This window comes from Brettanomyces bruxellensis, chromosome 8, assembly GCF_011074885.1.
Source record: "Brettanomyces bruxellensis chromosome 8, complete sequence".
In the NCBI taxonomy this organism is placed as follows: domain Eukaryota; kingdom Fungi; phylum Ascomycota; class Pichiomycetes; order Pichiales; family Pichiaceae; genus Brettanomyces; species Brettanomyces bruxellensis.
In genome coordinates this window covers 2147375-2166488 of record NC_054689.1, presented here as the reverse complement: position 1 = coordinate 2166488, position 19114 = coordinate 2147375, and the positions used below count along the sequence as shown (strand labels likewise).

The 19114-nt window shown below is 37.3% G+C and overlaps 11 protein-coding genes across 11 annotated transcripts; 8 read left to right on the top strand and 3 right to left on the bottom strand.

The window, feature by feature from the left end:
* Positions 1-167: 167 nt before the first annotated feature.
* Positions 168-2186, bottom strand: BRETT_001166 (uncharacterized protein; the record flags this gene model as incomplete). Its single annotated transcript, XM_041279722.1, has 1 exon — positions 168-2186. One exon carries the CDS (start codon positions 2184-2186, stop codon positions 168-170), a length of 2019 nt encoding a protein of 672 aa, XP_041137936.1.
* Positions 2187-2696: 510 nt separating this feature from the next.
* BRETT_001165 (uncharacterized protein) lies at positions 2697-3662 on the top strand (the record flags this gene model as incomplete). The annotated part of the gene is made up of 1 exon (XM_041279721.1): positions 2697-3662. The coding sequence occupies one exon, from the start codon at positions 2697-2699 to the stop codon at positions 3660-3662; it is 966 nt and encodes a 321-aa protein (XP_041137935.1).
* A 347-nt stretch (positions 3663-4009) lies between these two features.
* SSC1_2 (Hsp70 ATPase ssc1) lies at positions 4010-6013 on the top strand (the record flags this gene model as incomplete). The annotated part of the gene is made up of 1 exon (XM_041279720.1): positions 4010-6013. The coding sequence occupies one exon, from the start codon at positions 4010-4012 to the stop codon at positions 6011-6013; it is 2004 nt and encodes a 667-aa protein (XP_041137934.1).
* A 704-nt stretch (positions 6014-6717) lies between these two features.
* BRETT_001163 (uncharacterized protein) lies at positions 6718-8982 on the top strand (the record flags this gene model as incomplete). Its single annotated transcript, XM_041279719.1, has 2 exons — positions 6718-7007; positions 7743-8982. The coding sequence occupies 2 exons, from the start codon at positions 6718-6720 to the stop codon at positions 8980-8982; spliced, it is 1530 nt and encodes a 509-aa protein (XP_041137933.1).
* A 516-nt stretch (positions 8983-9498) lies between these two features.
* Positions 9499-10445, bottom strand: BRETT_001162 (uncharacterized protein; the record flags this gene model as incomplete). The annotated part of the gene is made up of 2 exons (XM_041279718.1): positions 9499-10085; positions 10346-10445. The coding sequence occupies 2 exons, from the start codon at positions 10443-10445 to the stop codon at positions 9499-9501; spliced, it is 687 nt and encodes a 228-aa protein (XP_041137932.1).
* Positions 10446-10716: 271 nt separating this feature from the next.
* Positions 10717-11310, top strand: BRETT_001161 (uncharacterized protein; the record flags this gene model as incomplete). Its single annotated transcript, XM_041279717.1, has 1 exon — positions 10717-11310. The coding sequence occupies one exon, from the start codon at positions 10717-10719 to the stop codon at positions 11308-11310; it is 594 nt and encodes a 197-aa protein (XP_041137931.1).
* A 664-nt stretch (positions 11311-11974) lies between these two features.
* On the top strand, positions 11975-12874 carry BRETT_001160 (uncharacterized protein; the record flags this gene model as incomplete). Its single annotated transcript, XM_041279716.1, has 1 exon — positions 11975-12874. The coding sequence occupies one exon, from the start codon at positions 11975-11977 to the stop codon at positions 12872-12874; it is 900 nt and encodes a 299-aa protein (XP_041137930.1).
* Positions 12875-12972: 98 nt separating this feature from the next.
* BRETT_001159 (uncharacterized protein) lies at positions 12973-14007 on the bottom strand (the record flags this gene model as incomplete). The annotated part of the gene is made up of 1 exon (XM_041279715.1): positions 12973-14007. The coding sequence occupies one exon, from the start codon at positions 14005-14007 to the stop codon at positions 12973-12975; it is 1035 nt and encodes a 344-aa protein (XP_041137929.1).
* A 310-nt stretch (positions 14008-14317) lies between these two features.
* Positions 14318-15869, top strand: BRETT_001158 (uncharacterized protein; the record flags this gene model as incomplete). Its single annotated transcript, XM_041279714.1, has 2 exons — positions 14318-14784; positions 15275-15869. The coding sequence occupies 2 exons, from the start codon at positions 14318-14320 to the stop codon at positions 15867-15869; spliced, it is 1062 nt and encodes a 353-aa protein (XP_041137928.1).
* Positions 15870-16199: 330 nt separating this feature from the next.
* MEU1 (S-methyl-5-thioadenosine phosphorylase) lies at positions 16200-17153 on the top strand (the record flags this gene model as incomplete). Its single annotated transcript, XM_041279713.1, has 1 exon — positions 16200-17153. One exon carries the CDS (start codon positions 16200-16202, stop codon positions 17151-17153), a length of 954 nt encoding a protein of 317 aa, XP_041137927.1.
* Positions 17154-17480: 327 nt separating this feature from the next.
* BRETT_001156 (uncharacterized protein) lies at positions 17481-18845 on the top strand (the record flags this gene model as incomplete). Its single annotated transcript, XM_041279712.1, has 1 exon — positions 17481-18845. One exon carries the CDS (start codon positions 17481-17483, stop codon positions 18843-18845), a length of 1365 nt encoding a protein of 454 aa, XP_041137926.1.
* Positions 18846-19114: the final 269 nt, after the last annotated feature.

The window sequence follows — 19114 nt, the reverse complement described above, 5'->3', positions numbered from 1 at the left end:
CATTTAATCAACTCACTTCCTGTTTTCATATAAGAGAATTCACTCAGAGTTTCAAAAATTTCGTTATTATATAAATTACACCATCTTTATAGAAAATCTAATACAGGGGGAAGGTATTTTTCAACCGAGACTTATTGCGGACAAACAAAATGAAATCTTTTAGTGCATCAAAGTTCAACTAAATAATTGCTTGGAGCAAGACCGGACTCTCCTGAATTCACGTCCTCTGCAAACCACCAGCCATCAAGTTGCTGATGAAGTATCATCAAGATATCTCTCTTTTTGAAGCTTAATTCCTGCTCTATCTCAGCCTTATAATTATACTGCGCTTTGTAATATTTAAGAACTGGGAAACCCTCGGAGGAATGTGTTGGTAAGTTTTCTACACTTATGAATTTGCTGCCTAAACTATGTTGTGACTTGGTCCTTCTCAAAGAGGATACTTTTCTTTGAATTATCGATCGTGACTGAACTGAAGAAACTCTTGAAGTATCGTTTAATAATCTTCCGTCAATATCTTGTGTGCTCCAGGGTCTCTGTTTTCTATTCGATGATATTTTTCTCTCAGTACTTACATTTGTTTCCGCTGGAAATGCGGGAGTGCAACTAAAACTCTTTTTATGATGTATTGTATCTTTCCTGGTATTTTCAAAACTTTTGTACACATCCCCTTCTTTCAGTAGTTCGTGTATATCTTTCGAAAAGCCGCGGTTACCAGATCCATTTTGCTTCCTTGAGCTATTCTGACTATTTGCAAGTTTCATGGATTCCCTAAATTTCGACATATCACCATTACCACCGAGAGAAAGATCATTGAGATAAGCCTTCAATGGATCATCATTCTTACCTAAAATGTCAGCAACGTTGTTTTTCTCGGTATGTGCGGAAATCGGATGATTCGAAGAGGCTGTTGAATGTAATAATGGATTTGAAAAAACACTGTTATTCAATTCTGATGTAGGCTTTTTTTTCTGCACAGCTTGTGAGGACCCTACACTAGTATCAGTTGTCGTGGTAGAGTAGTCCGACATTACTTTGTAAGTACTTGGCTCAGAGCCACCTTCATCAGGATGTTTCACATCTTTTTCCTCATCTTCTTCTCGGCGTAATTCAGAGTAAGTCTTACTGCTTCTATCAATCATATTAATTGCTGTTTCCTGTTCTTCAGTAGCTTTGGGTGGATGTTTCTTCTTGGTTTTCAGAAATTCAACAGGACTGATTGAACTTGAAGCACTTCTACTGGATCTCGTAGAACGAAGTAATTCGTCGACATCAACTGTTTTTGCAGATTTCGATACTTGTGAAGACATATCCTCCCCTTTCGCAAAATCAACAAATTTTAAAGGTGGGCACGATTTGTTACCGGTACCATAGGCTTTTGTGAATCCTTTGATATCTGCCTCATAGGAACATTTTTCAAGGCTCAACCTAATGTTTTCAGCACTCTGATCATCACATATACATGCCGAGCTAATATCATTTGCGTATTCCCATATATTCCTTCGAATAAATTTTATTCTGTCCTCATCAATCCTTTGAAATTCCACACAGCACCGACACCATTGTTGCTTGAATGTCTCCTGAATTTTGTTATATTTGTGAATCATTTTGAAGCAGTTAGACCTTTGGTTTATCATCTCTTCTGTACATTTGTCTATTTTCTTCTGAATTCTATTGGCCTCCGTATCATCTAAAAGAATTTGTTCAGTTTTATAGCTATTAACCTTTTTCCATAACAATTCATATTTACTTTGGGATTGCCTAACAGTGGATAGGAAATTTTCTTTATATTTGACAAACTCCAATATAGTTGACTCCCATGGTTTATTGCTGCCGCGAACATTTCCCAAGTACTCTTTCAGAGGTAAATAGACCAATTCCGATAACTTTTCACCTTCCACTGAGTGGCTATTACTAAGCTGTTTCGTCTCATCGATTAAGACTCTTATACTGTCGGTCAAAGTTGCAGTTTCCTTACGCATAGAATTTAAGCCACTCTTCCTAGCCAAATTATTCAATTTTCGTGCATATTCGTGCTCTATTGCGATCCTCTCCTTGTAAAACTGAAGAAGGTGCTCTATAGTTTTTGTGCTTTCATGAAAATGGTCAGTCAGAACAGAAACAGATGCATCTGTCTCCGTAGACCAAAAATTACCAGCATAGCCTTCTGCCGCCGAAATACTCATTTATTATTTCTGATATTATCCCTAAGAAATGCGGCTAACCTTTAAATACGTTAAGATATATATTACTTTCTGGATATAAACAGGTTAATTGTTGATTTATTGAGAATTACTGCTTATGCGTTTTTTGCGTTTTTTCTGTATATATCATTTTTGATGGGGTTCTCCCCAAGACCGCACTGTATATCTTTAATCCGTAATGTTTACAAATTTCCAAGGCAGGAAATACACTTTTTTATACGTCAACTTAGTTTCGAGATTATTGGGGAAAATTTCAATTTCTTCGTTTTCTGTAATAGAATACCGTCGCGTCGTTTGGACGACACAATTGAACACATCGGTTGACTTGAAAGTTATTAACGATTTCTCTATTAATTCATTACCGAACACGCAAAACTTAACTCCCATTTACCTTGATAAGATTCATTACGTTCTAATATATAAGATTACATTGACCAAATATTTTCAAGAATACTCACTTCATCACAGGCACCCATATTCATTTTTTCAAACATGTCCGACTCCCCAACTCAGGAAGATGAAGAGAAGTTAAAGCAGGAAAAATTGGATCAGGCCAGAAAGAGATTTGAAACACTCAAAAAGAAGAATAAAAAGAAAGCGAAACATAAAAAGAGACAGCCAGTGGAACAAACAGCTGATGCAAAGGAAAAATCCGACGAAACAAGAGAAAATGATGTTAATAAAAGTAAGGTACAAGATGATAATGAAAACAAGGCAAATGATGAAGTAACAACCTCAAAAAGTGATGCTGAAAGCACAGAAACAAATGGAGACAACAGTCAAGAAAATGAGAAAGTTACGAAGAGTGAATCAGGGGAAGAAAATGTGAAAACTGATGCTTTGACAACAAAATTGAACGACGATCAAGATGACCAAGACCAACAGCAACCACCTGTTGTTAAGGAAGAGGTGCTGTCAGAAAAAGAAGATCAGGATGGAAAGGACAAACCACTTGAAGAGATTCTTGCTTCTAAAGAAGGCAATAAAGAATCTGCATTTTTAGATGATGAACTTCGTTCGCAGGTGAGGAAGGTTTCAGATGAGTTGAACCAGTCGTTGGAGGAAGTGAAGAAACTAAAAAAGGAAAACTCGGATCTAAAAGTGGCAAAAATAAGCGCAGAATTGGAACTTGAAGATGTGAAGAATAACTACGAAACTGCTCAACAACAGATTAAACGATTAGAATCAGAAATCAGCAGGCTTAAGACCGACAAATCCGACATTATTAAGAACAATACTTCTTTAGTCAGCGAGCGCAATTCAGATGAGGATAGTGATGCTTTTTCAGATCACATCTCAAAAGCGTATAACTCTTATTCGCAACCCGCATATGGTGTGGCAAATAACGGATATCCTACTAGTGAGCAGATGAAGCAAAATTTCGCCTCTTGGAAAGGATATAACATTGATATGAGAGATTGGAGAAGTATAGGTATGGGACCAATATTGAATCTCTAAATTAAATAGTACTTGTATCTCTACCATCAATCAGATATGAAAAATAAATGTAAATTTTATGCGATTAGCTTTTTACCCCCGGGCTGCACGGCATGCTTTTTCCCAGATGGGTTCTGAAGTCTGCGTGAACAGCTAAACTTCTAACTTTGCCAATATGACAAAATATTTAATTTCATATACATATTTTTTTTCGAATTTTTTATTTATTTGCATTGTCCCCAACTTTTATAGGCGTTAATAGTCTTCTAACAAATTCATCCAGACTAAACAGGGAGAGAGAAGGTTGTGCCCTATAGTTATACGTTCTTGTATATGATAATATAAGGTGGTTTAGCTTTTATCAGACAATGTTATCAGTGAGATATTCTTTAATCGGTAGTACTGTAATCGCCAAGTCTTTCGTGCGAGGATTTTCCAGTTGCTATCATTCCCAATTATGCAGATCATTTGTTACAGAATCAAATGCAAAGCCGGAAACAGAATACTCAAAGGTGATTGGAATTGATTTAGGAACAACAAATTCTGCAGTCGCATTAGTTGAAGGTCAGAAGCCACGAATTTTGGAAAACGCCGAGGGAACAAGAACCACCCCATCAACCGTGGCATTTACTAAGAATGGCGATGTATTGGTTGGCGAACCCGCAAAACGGCAGGCAGTGTTAAACAGTGAAAATACATTTTACGCCACGAAGCGTCTTATAGGGAGGAAATTTGATGATGAAGAAGTTCAAAACGATTCCAAGAATGTTTCATACAAAATTGTCAAGCATGACAATGGGGATGCGTGGGTTCAAACCACAGTTGGAAATAACGTCTCGTATTCTCCATCTCAGATAGGTGGGCTTGTTTTGAAAGAGATGAAGAAAATTGCCGAGCAGGATCTTGCTGTGAAGATTAAGAACGCTGTGATAACAGTTCCAGCTTATTTTAACGATTCTCAAAGACAGGCAACTAAAACTGCGGGCGAGTTGGTTGGTTTAAATGTCGTGAGAATTGTGAATGAGCCTACAGCTGCATCACTTGCCTATGGTCTTAACCAGAATAAGAATGGCACGGTCGCAGTGTACGATTTGGGTGGTGGTACTTTTGATATCTCGATCTTGGATATAGATGATGGTGTTTTTGAGGTGAGATCAACCAATGGGGATACACATTTAGGAGGCGAGGATTTTGACAATTTGTTGGTATCATATATTTTGAAGAAGTTTAAAGAAGATCAGAAAAGCAATGTGGATATAACCAAGAATAAGATGGCAATGCAAAGAATCAAGGAGGCCGCAGAAAAGGCAAAAATTGAGCTTTCGCATGTTCATGTGACGAAGATTCAGATACCATTTTTGACTAGCACGGATAGTGTAGACTTTGAACTCAAGGAGTCCGAACTCGACAATCTTTCCATGCATTTAATCAAGAAAACTCTTGGACCTTTGAAAACTGCTTTGTCTGATGCAGATCTTGAGAAAAGTGATATCGACGAGATAATAATGGTTGGAGGAATGACAAGAATGCCGAGAATAAGAAAGCTTGTCAGCGACTTTTTTGGAAAGACGCCAAATGTTAAGGTTAACCCTGATGAGGCAGTTGCTTTGGGTGCTGCTATACAAGGTGCTGTTCTTTCAGGTGAAGTTAAAGATGTCCTCTTGTTGGATGTGACACCGTTAACTTTAGGAATTGAAACATACGGAGGTTTATTTTCACCATTAATTCCTCGTGGTACTACAGTCCCTTGCAAAATAAATACAACCTATTCTACTGCGGTGGACGGTCAGAATTCAATCGATATTAATGTTTACCAGGGAGAGAGACCACTTATTAAGGATAACAAATTAATTGGCAAATTCAAGCTTTCAGGAATACCACCAAAGCCAAAAGGTGTGCCTAAAATTGAGGTTTCATTTGATATAGATGCAGATGGAATCATCAAAGTGAGTGCCGCCGATAAGGAGAGTGGGAAGAAATCCTCAATTACTGTTTTTGGTAAAACCGGAATGTCAAAGGAAGAGATCGATAACTTGGTGAAGAAGAGTAAGGAGACAACAAAAGAGGACCAAATACGGATGAATTATTTGAAGCACGTTAATAATTTGGAGTTAATAGTGTTCGATAGTGAGCAGGCCATGGAAAATCTATCAGCATTCATTACTCAGCAGGAAAAGACTACATTAAATAAAAAAATCAGCATCGTGAAAAGAATGATCGAGGATTCAAGAAAGGGTGACCTCTTCAACGTAAAGTTAATCAAGGCAGCACAGGACGAGTTGAAAGATGAAACTATGGAAGTTATAGGAAATGCTGGCAAGAGAAGTCGCCATGCTTATCATAAGGGAAAGGCCGATCCTAAAGATAATTAAATAGAAAATATACAACTGTGGAACCATGTTCCTATCTTGCTCTCTGGCTTGTTTCGGAATTCAATTTTGTAATTTCATATCAGGGGTTATTGGAGATTTAGATACATAGGCGCGTTAGTGAAAGAATAAAAAATAATGTCTACAAAGTGACTTAGTTTAGTGCACTTTTTTTTACGTACGTATCAACATGCTTAGGTCCTGCGACTCGCTTAATTATTTAGAACCACGGATCGGACAAAATGGTCCAGATTGTGAATATTGGAAAAATAAAAACTTAACGTCCTAGTCGGGAATTGATAATGTAGAAAAGTTGAATCTTCGGGATGGAATCTAGTCTTTTTCTTCCCTAATTATGATGACGCGAAAAAAAAAAAATTGGAAGCCTGCATTAAATTTTTGTTGTGCTCTGTTTCTTTTCTCTCTCCCCCCCCCTTTTTTCGAGCTCGATTTTTTTTTCTTCTCAAGAATATATTTATTTGCGAAGCCACAAGCTATGAACAACTAGCTTTTTTGGATTAAGTTGACTTCTTCACATTTTCATTCATCAAGCGACAAATAACATTGGATTTAAGCGAGCCTATTCAAGTTAGGCTGATTAGTCAAGCTGAGAAAAAGGATAATTTTTGTAAGAACAAAAAAAATAGGTTCATAAACAGTCTGATCAAGGAAAAAAAAAAGCTACATTATTATTTATCAGAAGAAGTATGCAACAAGCACCCAAGCAGCCAATGTTTAGGCACTCAAACCTGTCTGCTACATCTACTGGTTCCGCCAAGCGTCTGTCTTCCAATAATCCATTCCGGTCTGCCCTTCTTCAAGAGGAGGCCACTATATCAAAAGATCCAAAATACAAGGACTGGATGGATCAACGGATAGACGAGGAATCTGTGAGCGACAGTAATTCATTTAGTGAGGGCGATGAGCTTATTGACTTTACATCTGAAAGAGTTCCTAAGAAGCCTTCACTTGATTCAAGGGGTTCTGATCCTATGACGTAAGTATATATTAAGTTTTCGAGCCGGATGATATTATAATCGACATTTTCTTTTCAAAATTCTTTCACAGAATGCTATCAAGTTTCTTCACAACTATGGTCAAAACCAACTGATTTTCCTTTTGAATACTTTTTTTTATTATGGGTTTCTATTACTATTTACAAGCACGATACTCCAAAACATGTGGGGAAGGACTTTATTTATATTCAAAAGCTTGCTCTTCATTTTGAAGCGTGAAAATACATTATTCACCCATGATTGATTCATAGCTGTTTCAAATAACTATGTGTGATAGGTAGATGTGTTTGGGCTAGGGCATTTTTTGAGGTCAAAAATGTTCTGTTGCCATTTCCGCGTTTTTTATTTTTTATGGAATTTCTTGGTTTCATCCCCACGCGCAGCACACTTTTTTTTTTACTAAAAATAGCCACTTTGATAGAGATTGGGCCCCCCTTTTTTTATTTTAGCAAGTTTCTATTCTCGATGCAGGGATTTTTTTTTCTCTTTTTTGGTTCTTTTTACTGGGCAATTTTGTTTGGCCTTTCTGTGCTCTTCGTCCATTGAATTCCTGGCGATTTCTGTCATGGCATAGAATTAAATTGTTTTGGCTGTGCTAGGATTTACACCGGTGGCTTTTAACATTTTTGATAGCATATCTGTTTCTTACTCTGCGTTTTTTCTTCTTTCTTTTTCATTGGATACTAACGTCTGCTATATATTTTGCTTCCTTTCAGATTAAGAAGAAGAAGATCGACAAATCCATTTTCTGACATGTCCAGCGGTGAAAATTCTAGAAAGGCATCAACTAAAGGAAGTATGAGACACAACACTCCTTCAAGAACAGATATGAGCTTACCAAGGAATTATGACCCTAATGCATTAAACGATAGCAGCGACTTACCGCCATCTTACGAAGAAGCAGTTGGGAAGAAATATTCCAAGGATGAATATCCAACCGACGAAAAACGTCCAATTGGAAGAGAGGATTCCAGTAAGAGATCTAAGATGCCTCCTGCTGCTACATTGCCTCGCCGTGCTAAAACAGTGAGAGTTTCTTCTAGAAGTAGGAGGAATGCAGGACGTGAGGGATTGCATTCGAATAACAGGTCACGCGAGAATTCCAACACCCAGCCACGTAGAAAAGACATCACAGCTACTACAGAAACGAAAATTATGGAAGATGGAAGAATCAGATCCAGAAGTGTTGGACAAGCATCTCTGGATGGAAAGAGTCGCCATGCCGTTTCTGAGAGTCCTGAACCACATCATCATCATCATCACCATCACCACCACCATCACCATCATCCACACAAAAAATTTGTGATGGCCAAGCCAAAGAACTTGGATACTATCGACAAGTTAGATGTGACTGGTTTTTATGGAGGTGCTAAATTTCATCATGATGGACCATTTGATGCATGCACACCACACAGGAATAGAGATAAGTCGAGGGCACCAGTACTGGCATTCCCACCTGATGGACCAAACAATTCTATCAAGGGTATGGCTCCAATGAATTCTACCGAAAATCAATATGATCTGATGTTTGGTGTTGGGGATGATGAACCATTGTACACAACAAAGATTTCGCATCAGGGCTCCTCTTCCCAACAAAATCGTTCGCGCAGTTCTGGAAACCCAGATTACTATACAGGCAAAACACCATATGGAAATGGTCTCATCGTCAAAAAGGCAACGCAGTCAACTATCCGTCTGAATGAATTGAATAATAATCCTACAACAACTAGATTTGATGTTAACACAAAGTCTACACCAGTGCATGGTGATACAACACTTGGACTAGGATCTAGTACGTTTCTGGATGGTGCTCCTGCTTCAACGGCAGCCCAAAAGAAAGCATTCGCCAAGGAAAAAGAGAAGACTCAGTTGGGAAGGAAGAAGAGTATACTAGAGTCAAGTGGCTTCTTGAGAAGGGTGAAGACACTAAAGGGGAGAAAGAGTTCTAGGCATTAGTCTGTGCATTATGGCATTATGTTTACATTACACTCTTTTTAGTTCTTTATCTATTTTCACTTGAAAGGCAGGATATCAAAACGGCACATGCTTTTCATTTTTTTGTGTCTTCTTTACTAATTGAAAGTTAATTGAAGAAAGAGAGAAAAAAAAAAAAGAGGATGGAGAAATGTAAACAGTACACAGGAAGCGTTTTCACCTGTGTGGTGGTTTGCAACTCACGTATATCTCCTCCTCTTACCCTGCATGAAGTGACATTCATTTTGTGCAAAAACAAGTTGGTGTAATTGGGATTTCCACATTCTTGAACTCTATTGTTCACTCATCGTTTATTCATTCAACGTTGTCGTTTTTTTCTATTTTCGTTACGTTTTTATATTATCTTGTCTGTTTACTTTGTATTTCTAACATCGAGTACCCTATATGCTTTTGGAGCTACATATATGTATATATGTATATATGTATTTCGCGTTAATTAAATATAAACACATGTGCCCGGTTCGTTAATTCGTACAGCTAGTTTCTGATATTGTCATCATAAATAGGAAATTTAAGTCTTCTTTTGGCTTCTGCGAAATCAGCATCATACGTCAAAATTCTTGAATCCATTCCCCTCTGAGGGTAATCGATCACATTTACATTCGATGGACGCCCCGTATCTGTCACCCGAAAACGATGTTTTCTTTGATCAAGAGACGAAATATATCTGAACCGGAGACCGCTTTTCTTTGGAGGTGTAACAAAAGATGGCATTCGAATCTTTGGAGTCCTTGTTGAATGTCTTCTTGAAGGACCGAACTTCAATATCCACGAGTTCATGAGCTGCGATTTAGGACTTAAGACGCCGGAACTTTTTCGAGACTGGAGTACTTGAGCATACCCAGGGTAATCCATTATACTGAGATCATGCAATGGTCGTCTTTGTCGTTTCAAAAGTTTTTGTGGTATCTTATCATCAAAAACGTTCTCAGACGGTATGTGTTGATCTTCTTGTTGCCTGCCCACGAATGGAAAGATGTTCTCCTTCGTTTCAGGTGCTAAATCACAAATTTTTAATGTTTCCTCAAATTTAGAGCGTAATTTCTTGTTATAATCATCTGGATCTTCAAATATTTTGAACGATTTTAGAGTTGAGTTTGGCTGATGTTTTAGAGCCGGTGTTGTATTCGACTTTAGCTTTTTGTAGGTGAAAGGGAAACGTTGTTATCAAGTGCAAACGAGGAAGGTCTCTTTGGGAAAGCCTTTTTCGGAGACACGCTATTCTCCTTGCGATAAAATGATGATCTTGATTCTTGACTCCTTGAAGACTGTGATAATCGTGGAAAAGATGCTTTTAAAGGAGAGGAATTCCGTGATGAACTACCTGAGCCATACACATTTGAATCCTTCAGCGAGAGCGGTGTTCGGTCAGGAAAAGAATATCCCTTCGTTGGAGATTGTGATCTTGATCTTCTAAATGACATCCTTGATAGTAATATAAGAAATATTTTGGTTCTTTGTATATGGTAGTGATGACAAGAAAGAAAAGTTTAATTAAAACAGGGACACTAATTTCAGGAAATTTGGGGCAGATATGTATGGTATCGAGCCCCTTTTATTGCAAGCGCGTTCGTACTTTTTTTTTTTTACAATAGAAGAAGCGTGTTGGTTTGTTTGCCTCATATCGCACTGTTCAATTTTTCTTATATTAATCATTCAAGAATAATACATTCCGGATGAATTTACATATTGACCATGTCCAATAGCAACTCCGCAAAGTCTGATTTTGGCCGGAAAACTTGGGATGAAGACGAATATGCGGAGAAGGCTAAAGCTAGGAGAGAACAGCGGTTGACAAACGATAAGTATTCGAAAGTGACAAGCTTAGATGAGTTTTACAAAGACCGTTCCAAGCGAGTAAAACAAGTGGATACATACAGTAGCTCAAACTTGGTATCCAGTGATAAAGCGAAGTATGCAGGTTTTCATTGTGAATTATGTCATCGAACATTTCGTGATAACTTGGCATATTTGTCACATTTGAATGAAAAAGAGCACTTGACAAAGTCTGGTGTGTCTGGTCTTCATACTTTAAAGAAATATACAGTTGCTGATGTCAAGAAAAGACTTGGATATTTAAGGGAAAAGGTAAAGGAAATCAACAGCAACCCACAAAATGAAAACAACATTCGTTCATCTCACGAAATTCAGGATGAACGGCTTGAAAGAAGACGCAAAAAGCGACAGGAGCGAAGACAGAAACGAAAGAATATGTCTGAGAAACTTACTAACGGATTAGATACGAAAGAACTGCAAACGCTAATGGGGTTTTCGAATTTTGGTTCATGACTATATTCAAGATGGGTATTTTTTGTTGAATATATATGATATATACATATGCACAGGTGAACAGAGATCCTATAAATATGATTGTAGATATATGTAATTTCTTCATTCTAATATTGTGCGTAGCGTTGCGGCTTAAAGCTAGAGAATACAATTCTGACAAATATAGGAAACAAGAACTTTTATTGTCGACGGATACCGTAGTTCAAAATGAATACAGAGTTGGACTCAAACATCAACAAATTTCTTTACTTTTAACAAGTCATATCAAAGTAAGGATGTCCGAATTTATTGACCTTCACTCGGTTAAATTTTACATGCAACAGGCGCAAATGTGATATCTAAAGTCCTTTTTTTGTTCAAATTTACCCATTAAACTTCTTTTGTTACCGTAAAATAATTAGAACAATACTTTATCAAGCGAGTGGAAGCTTTTATATTTATCAAACATTCGTCGATTGTGGGTTTATCTGTTATATTTGGTTTCATAGAAAATAATATTTTATATAATTGATAAAAGTTATAAAACACATTCACTCACTTTCGTGACAAAAAAAAAATAGAACAAGGATTCGGAGAGGTAAAGTCAAAACGGGTTTACATGACGTTTACATACTTTTTTACCACATATTTTTGCTGTTTTACAAAACGTTACTCTACAAGCAAAATGACTATTTGCTCTCCATATATTTATTCGTGGTGCCTAAAAAATGATAAAAAGTACAAAATTTCATCCTTGAGAGATGTCAAAGAAAAAACGTGTTTTGACTATGTTATGCTAGCCTTTTTAACCAACGAAACATATGATGAAATTGAACAATGGATTCCAGAGATAAGACAATTTCCAGGAAATGTCATTCTTTCCATTGGCGGAGCTGATGGACACTATCCTTCAGTTAAATTGAATGTGGTTGAGGAATTCAAAGAATTAGATACACTAATTGCTGCTGCCGGGTTTAAAGGACTTGATTTGGACATTGAGGGGAAAGCACTAACTGATCAATACAGGTTGCGCAAATTATTGGAAATAATAAAGATGATATCTATAAAGTATGGTCCTAATTTTTGGATATCAATAACTTTACCCGTAGAATATGAAATAGGAATAGGTGATGATGCAGCAAAGGTTTTAAAGCTTTTCAATGATGCAAAAATTCGTATAAAATATATCAATTTAATGATCATGGATTTTTATACTGATTTAGGTCATTATAGAACATGGGAAGAGCACAATTTTAAGATAATACATGAATCAAATGCTATTTTACAAAAAATATTTGGAAAAACAAAAAAAGATGTGTGGAAAATGATGGGATTATGCCCAATGATTGGCCAAAACGATGATGGCATCATATTCACTTTGGAAGATTGGCGGCATATGGTCTCTTTTGCATTTCGGATGAAGATTGGTTTACTTACTTTTTGGGCATTAAACCGAGACCAGATAATACACAAAAAGCCACACCTATTTGCAAAATTTAGAACAGATTTAAACTTTTACTCTTATGCGCAAGCTTCCGATTTTGCATTCACGGATGAAATCACAAGAAAGTTAACAGGCCCATGATAAGTAAAGGAAGTCCGAATTCATTACATGAAATTTTATATAAATATGTATATGGTGGCAAGAGAGCTCAAATTTATATGTACAAGATCCCTTCTAGATCACGCGCTACCATTACCACTGGATACAAAAGATGATAGTCTTTCGATAACGTCCTTGTCCTTCTCACCATATTTGCGAATTGGTTGACCCATTTTTCTTAATTTATACTGAGCTTTTAGAATAGCTGGAGCCTCTGCAGGAGGTTCTGAGGCACCCCAGGGTAATGAACTTCCAGTATATACACTTTTAACTATATTTGATGAATCAGCGGAAGATCTATTAATGATCTTTGGCTCCTGCTTCGAAAGATCATTAATCTTTGTAACCTTGTCAACGGTGTCAAAGTAATCAATAATTCTGTTGTCCTTCGGCTCTTTTCCTCCAACTACTAGCTTTTTTACCTTTGAAACCTTCTGTTCAAACCGAACGGCTTCTTCAATAGTGTTTGGATAATTTAATAAAACAAATCTTGAATATTTTGGATGCTCAGCCCTTAGTTCTAATGCTTTATCTTTCACAAGCTGCGTAAAAACACCTGGTGAAAGAACGTAAGTAAAGCTATAGTAGCATGTATTAGATTTCTCATCCTTCTTCTCCAAGGTTTGCTGGAGTAAATGACCAAACTTGGAAGATTTGTCTGCCAACTGAGCAGCAATCAAATCATTAAGGTCTACAGTGGCAACAGTATCAGATCCACCCAGCTTATTGACTAACTCAGTCACTTTCTTCTCCGAGTGGGAAGCAAACGGGAAAAGGTAAAATTCCTCACCGGATTCAAAAGAGAACTTCTTCTTCTGAAGTTTCCGTAAATGCTCATGCCACTCCTCTTCGGTGTACGTTGTTTTAATATTCAATCTATTATTATCTTGCTCATTCTTAACTCTTCTAATCACTTTAACAAAAATAGCCGTACCAACTATTGAGACAACGGCTAACCATTTTAGCGCAAACTTCTTATCAACAAGTTCCTCTTTGAATCCAGATGCGTACCTTCTTCCCATTACAGGCTTGGCTTCTTTAATTATTCCTGGAATCTGTTTTCCGGGAAAACGAGAACTTATTCTGAACGATGACCTCAGTATATTTCTGAACATTCTTCATCTACTAGATTGTGTGCAACTGTCTTTGTATAGTTGGGTGTTGAAAGCTCAGTCAAAGGGAAGAATGTGTTAGATAATGCTGTATTCTGGCTATGAAGGTCAAAAAAGATACTAGACATATGTAAGGACGCAGTTGAATTTTGAAGCTGAAGAAGAAAAAATTGGAATTAAAAAAAAAAATACAAATATTGAAGAAAAACAAGTATTAATTAACTCAAGTCATCATAAAATTATGGACAAAGCGTTGAAATAGTATAGATATTTGCAGTACGTGAGCTTACTTCACCATTTGGTTCTAGGAGGAATGTCTTTGGTAAACTTGGCAAATGTTTGCAGCCATTTACAGAATTGTGTGATGGCAAAGTTACCATTGGCTAAAATACCCTATACTCGACTACATTTGCAAATTGCGTTAGGATTGTACAATGAAGGATTTATATCTTCCGTTCAACGTGGCTCTATTAATGGTCCAGACATTAAACAGGTAGAAGTTACTCCTGACAATGTGTCCACAAGGAGGTTGTGGCTTGGACTGAAATACAAAGATAATAAGCCAGTGCTATCACATATTCATCTTATTTCGAAACCTAATAGAAGAGTCCATTTGACAAATGACGAGCTTGTTCACTTTGCTGCAGGAAATAGAGTTAGATTCGTGAAGCCAATGAAACCTGATGAGGTTGTGTTTGTGAGAGCCAGTAATGGAGATGTGTTGAATCTTTACGAGGCCGTGAAAAAACAGTTAACCGGTGAGTTGCTTTGCCGAGTTTCGTAAAGCACTTGAAGGCCTAAAACTTGTATATATATATACTCACGATTATTTAATAATTCATACGATAAACCGGGATTTAAACTGTAAATTCGGATTAAATTGCTTGTAGGAATTTTAATGCACGCTGTATGTTCCCTGTAATTTGTTACAGTTTTTTCACTTATTTTTTTGGTTACCGTTATTTTTCTCTTAGTGGTGTTTCTGGCAGTCACCTTATTAAAGCTCGATCAATCTGTCTTCAGTTAATCCTATGCTCAATTCCGACGGACATTTCATTTTCTATTGAAGTCATAATTATATCGAATAACATCCAAGGATCATTATGAATAATCCTGTGCAAAATGAGGATGAATCGTTTCCGCCAATTCCTAAATCAATGCTAATAGGAGGGGAAGTATACCACTATCAAGAAATTAGGTATAGAAAAAACTGTGAGAGGATTGGGTCGCACATGCTTAGAATGTATAATGACAAATTTCTAAGTATTAGGTTAGGTGACAAATCATTGACAGGGAAAAAGTACAGTATCGCAGGCTTTGATATGGATGAAACCATCATAACTACGCAGTCTGGTACACGTTTCGGTCATGGTGCGTGGGATTGGTGTATAAAATATCCTGAAGTAGTTTCAAGGCTTAAGGAATTAGAAACAATTCATTCGAACGATGATACCATTAAAGTCATTGCTATATTTACAAATCAAGGAGCTATTAATAACACAAAGAGATCAAAAAGTCTAAGTGGATTCACGCATAAAATTTCCAGCATCATAAAGAAACTTAGCACTTTGACATCATTGCCAATAGTAATTTATGCTGCCACCAGAGATCCGCAGGCGAATAAAAATGTACTTGCTAAAAAGGCGGCTAAAATAGCACGCAAACCAGATATAGGAATGTTTCAGCAGCTTCTTAATGATATAAATGCCACAAAGGAAGATGTTTCTTATCAAGACAGCTTTTTTTGTGGGGACGCTGCTGGTAGACCAGGAGATTTCAGTGAGTGTGATATTGGAATAGCAAAAAAGATTGGTGTTAAATTTTACACTCCGGAGCAGTACTTTTTAGATGTTAAGGAAAAATGATTACGGAGTGATACCATGTAAATTTTTAGATATGCTTCTTCTCATACCAATTTAATGATGTATATTATTTAATTAGAGAACGTGCTTGGCAAAGGAAATTGGCACCGGTTAGTTTCCAGCTTAATACCGTCTGTATGGATAATTTGCTGATAGGGTCGAGAAAGGAAATATTTCACCTGATCGCGAAATTGCGATATTTCGCCAGATCCAACAACTCTCAACGTTTTTTTTTTTCTCATATTTCCTTCCTCTTGCCCGTACTTCCGACTAGCTGAATAGTGGAAAAGGAATTGAAATTTGCCAACGCTCTTTGCCCGAATCTAACTATCAATGCCAATTATGACAAAACTAGCGCACGAATTTCACGAGCCAGTCCTTCTGGCAATTATTGGAGGAACAGGCTTATACTCCTTAGCTGCCTTGAAACCAATCGCTAAACTTATTATATCTACACCTTGGGGTGAGCCATCCTCTCCAATTACCATCGCACGTACCAGCAGCGGATTTCCTATTGCGTTTCTTGCCAGGCATGGTCCTCATCACGATCTTTTACCTTCAGATGTCCCATATCGTGCTAATATCGCCGCTTTAAAAGGATTAGGTGTTAAAGTAATACTTGCATTTAGTGCGGTGGGTTCCTTAAGAGAACATATCAAGCCTCGAGATTTTGTTGTTCCAAATCAGATAATTGATCGAACCAAAGGTATTCGCTCGTCTACATTCTTTTGCAAGGGTTTTGTCGCTCATGCTGGATTTGGTGAGCCTTTCGATCCAAAATTAAACAAATTGATTGGCGATCATTGTAGAGAAATTTTGCAGGGCGATGGTGTTAAGCTTCATACCAAGGAAACTGAAGGTAAGAATGTGATTTTAGTCTGCATGGAGGGACCTGCCTTTTCTACAAGAGCTGAATCACAATTGTATAGGTCGTGGGGTGGTGATGTTATTAATATGTCATGCATTCCTGAGTCCAAATTGGCAAGAGAAGCAGAGATAGCGTACCAGATGATTTGTATGTCTACTGATTACGATTCCTGGAATGAGTCGGAAGAGCCTGTTACTGTTGAACAGGTTGTTGGGAATCTTAAGGCCAATACAGATAATGCACATCGTGTTGCTGAAAAACTTATTGATCTATTGGAGCCAAAAATAAAATCCGGAGAAATTGGGGGTGATTTGGATGGAAGTATGAAGTTTTCTGTCAGTACGAAAAAGCCAGCAAGAGATAGAAGGGCTGCAATCAAAATGCATTATCTTTTCCCAAACTATTGGCCTTTAGAGTAAACCTTCTGTTTATGGGTTGGCATAATTAATTCAGATATAATCAATGTAAACGTACTGTTCTTTTCTATTTGAAATAAGCAAAGACTGATAACTGATATGCTAAATGTTGATGTTGAAGCCCCTTTTCTAAGTAACTATAACTTCCTGACTTTTTTTATTTTTTTATTTTATTTTTTTATTTTTTTATTTTTTATTTTTTTATTTTTTTCATCCGTTCGGCCCTTGCATTCTAATTTAAAGTACACTTCAAATAAACAACACTTGTGAATGTTGGCTAAAGCTGTCGGACTCTTGCTCTTTTGTTTCTTATCGATCATCCACATATAAATGTTAGACAAAATTCAACTTTCACCGTCGGCGAATTCCACGAGCTCATTTGCATCATCTGCAGAAGACACATTCTCTAGAGTTAGAAGGGCCAAAAGTGGTAATAAACGGTTGCCGACATGGTCTAATTCGGAGATGGGCTCAGGCCTTGAAAATTCAAGCAATATATTTGATAAATCAAATCCTGTCCATCCATCAGAGGGTATTACGTCCTTTACTCCAATAAAGGCCCTTGTATCATCCCCGTTCAGGTCATCTCGCACCTCACCTAGACGAAACGATTTCTTAACTTACAATGAAACAACACCAGATGCTGATTCAATCCAAAAAGACAGCATTAAGAAAATCACGGAACGGCTTTTGGATGCGGCTCATGTTGGAGATGACTTATTTGGACATGCACAGAAAAGATATTCCAGTTTGAAGCAAAAGGTCGAACAGAAGGAGAAAATTCATCAGCACCAATTAGAGCTTAGCATGACACCCGAAAAGAAAGAAGACCCCACGTTATTTTCTCAAATTTACAATCGTTCAGTTTTTAGATCGAGGAGAACCACCCCTGGGACGACTCCTGTTTTATCTCCCAATAATGTGATGTCTTCTTCCTATAACAGGACGATCGATGGGAAACAAAAGCCCCAAAATAAGAAGTTGGATAATGATACAGACCTTGGTAGCCCATACATGAAAATCGCTCTGAAGAGAATGATCAATAAAAGCTATGAAGTGGGCCGGTTGGTCGTTTGCTTGCTACTTTTTACTTTTTACAAGCTTATTTGTGCCATCGTCACCCTCTTGAGGATAAAAGTTGAACTGAAAGGTTCTTCCGTGCGAAACAAAGATACCACGCTTTTCACCATCATGAGCTATGTTAATTACGCAATTTATGTTGGCTTACTTTTAAATATACTTATAGCAGTTGTGAGATTGTTAAAGCCTCAGGACAAATGCTTAGATTTACCATTAACGGATTCTCAACGAAAGATTTTGGGCCTACCCCAGATTCATAGCACGGATGATATTGACGAACCAAACATTATAGGAAAGGCGGAGGTGAAAGAGGAGCCACCAATTTTAAAATATTCAGGGTCCCCAAATAGATCTGGAATAGAAAATGATATTTCAAGAAGTTTTGCCAGCATGAATATTTCAAGACTTAACGGTTTAACTCAGAACTCCGGTGTTAGACCTTTGATAAATTTGAACACTCCTTCAAAGGATAAGGGGCCTTCATCTCCGGAGAAAATCAAGGAGCGTCTCCTATCAGCACATAGACAAAATGGAACACACAGAAGTTCTTTCTTAGACCGGACATTAAATTCGCCTTTGGATAAGACAAGTAGCTTTGATAGGACACACTACTGAATTTCTGGGCCGAGTGCACATCGGATACACGAGACTAGCTAGTCACTTACACATCTATTATAATATATAAATTGTAAACTACATCCTTTTGGGAATAAGTAAAATAGCTCAATAAAAAGGCACAAGCGACACTCGTGAACTACAATCTACGGGAAAGTGGCCTAGCTACAGATAAGAGTTCAGTAGGATTATCGGAAGGTAACTCTGCTTCTAGTTTCGAATCTTGTCAGAGTACGTGCAGCTGTCAATTATCGGACAAAAAAGACACG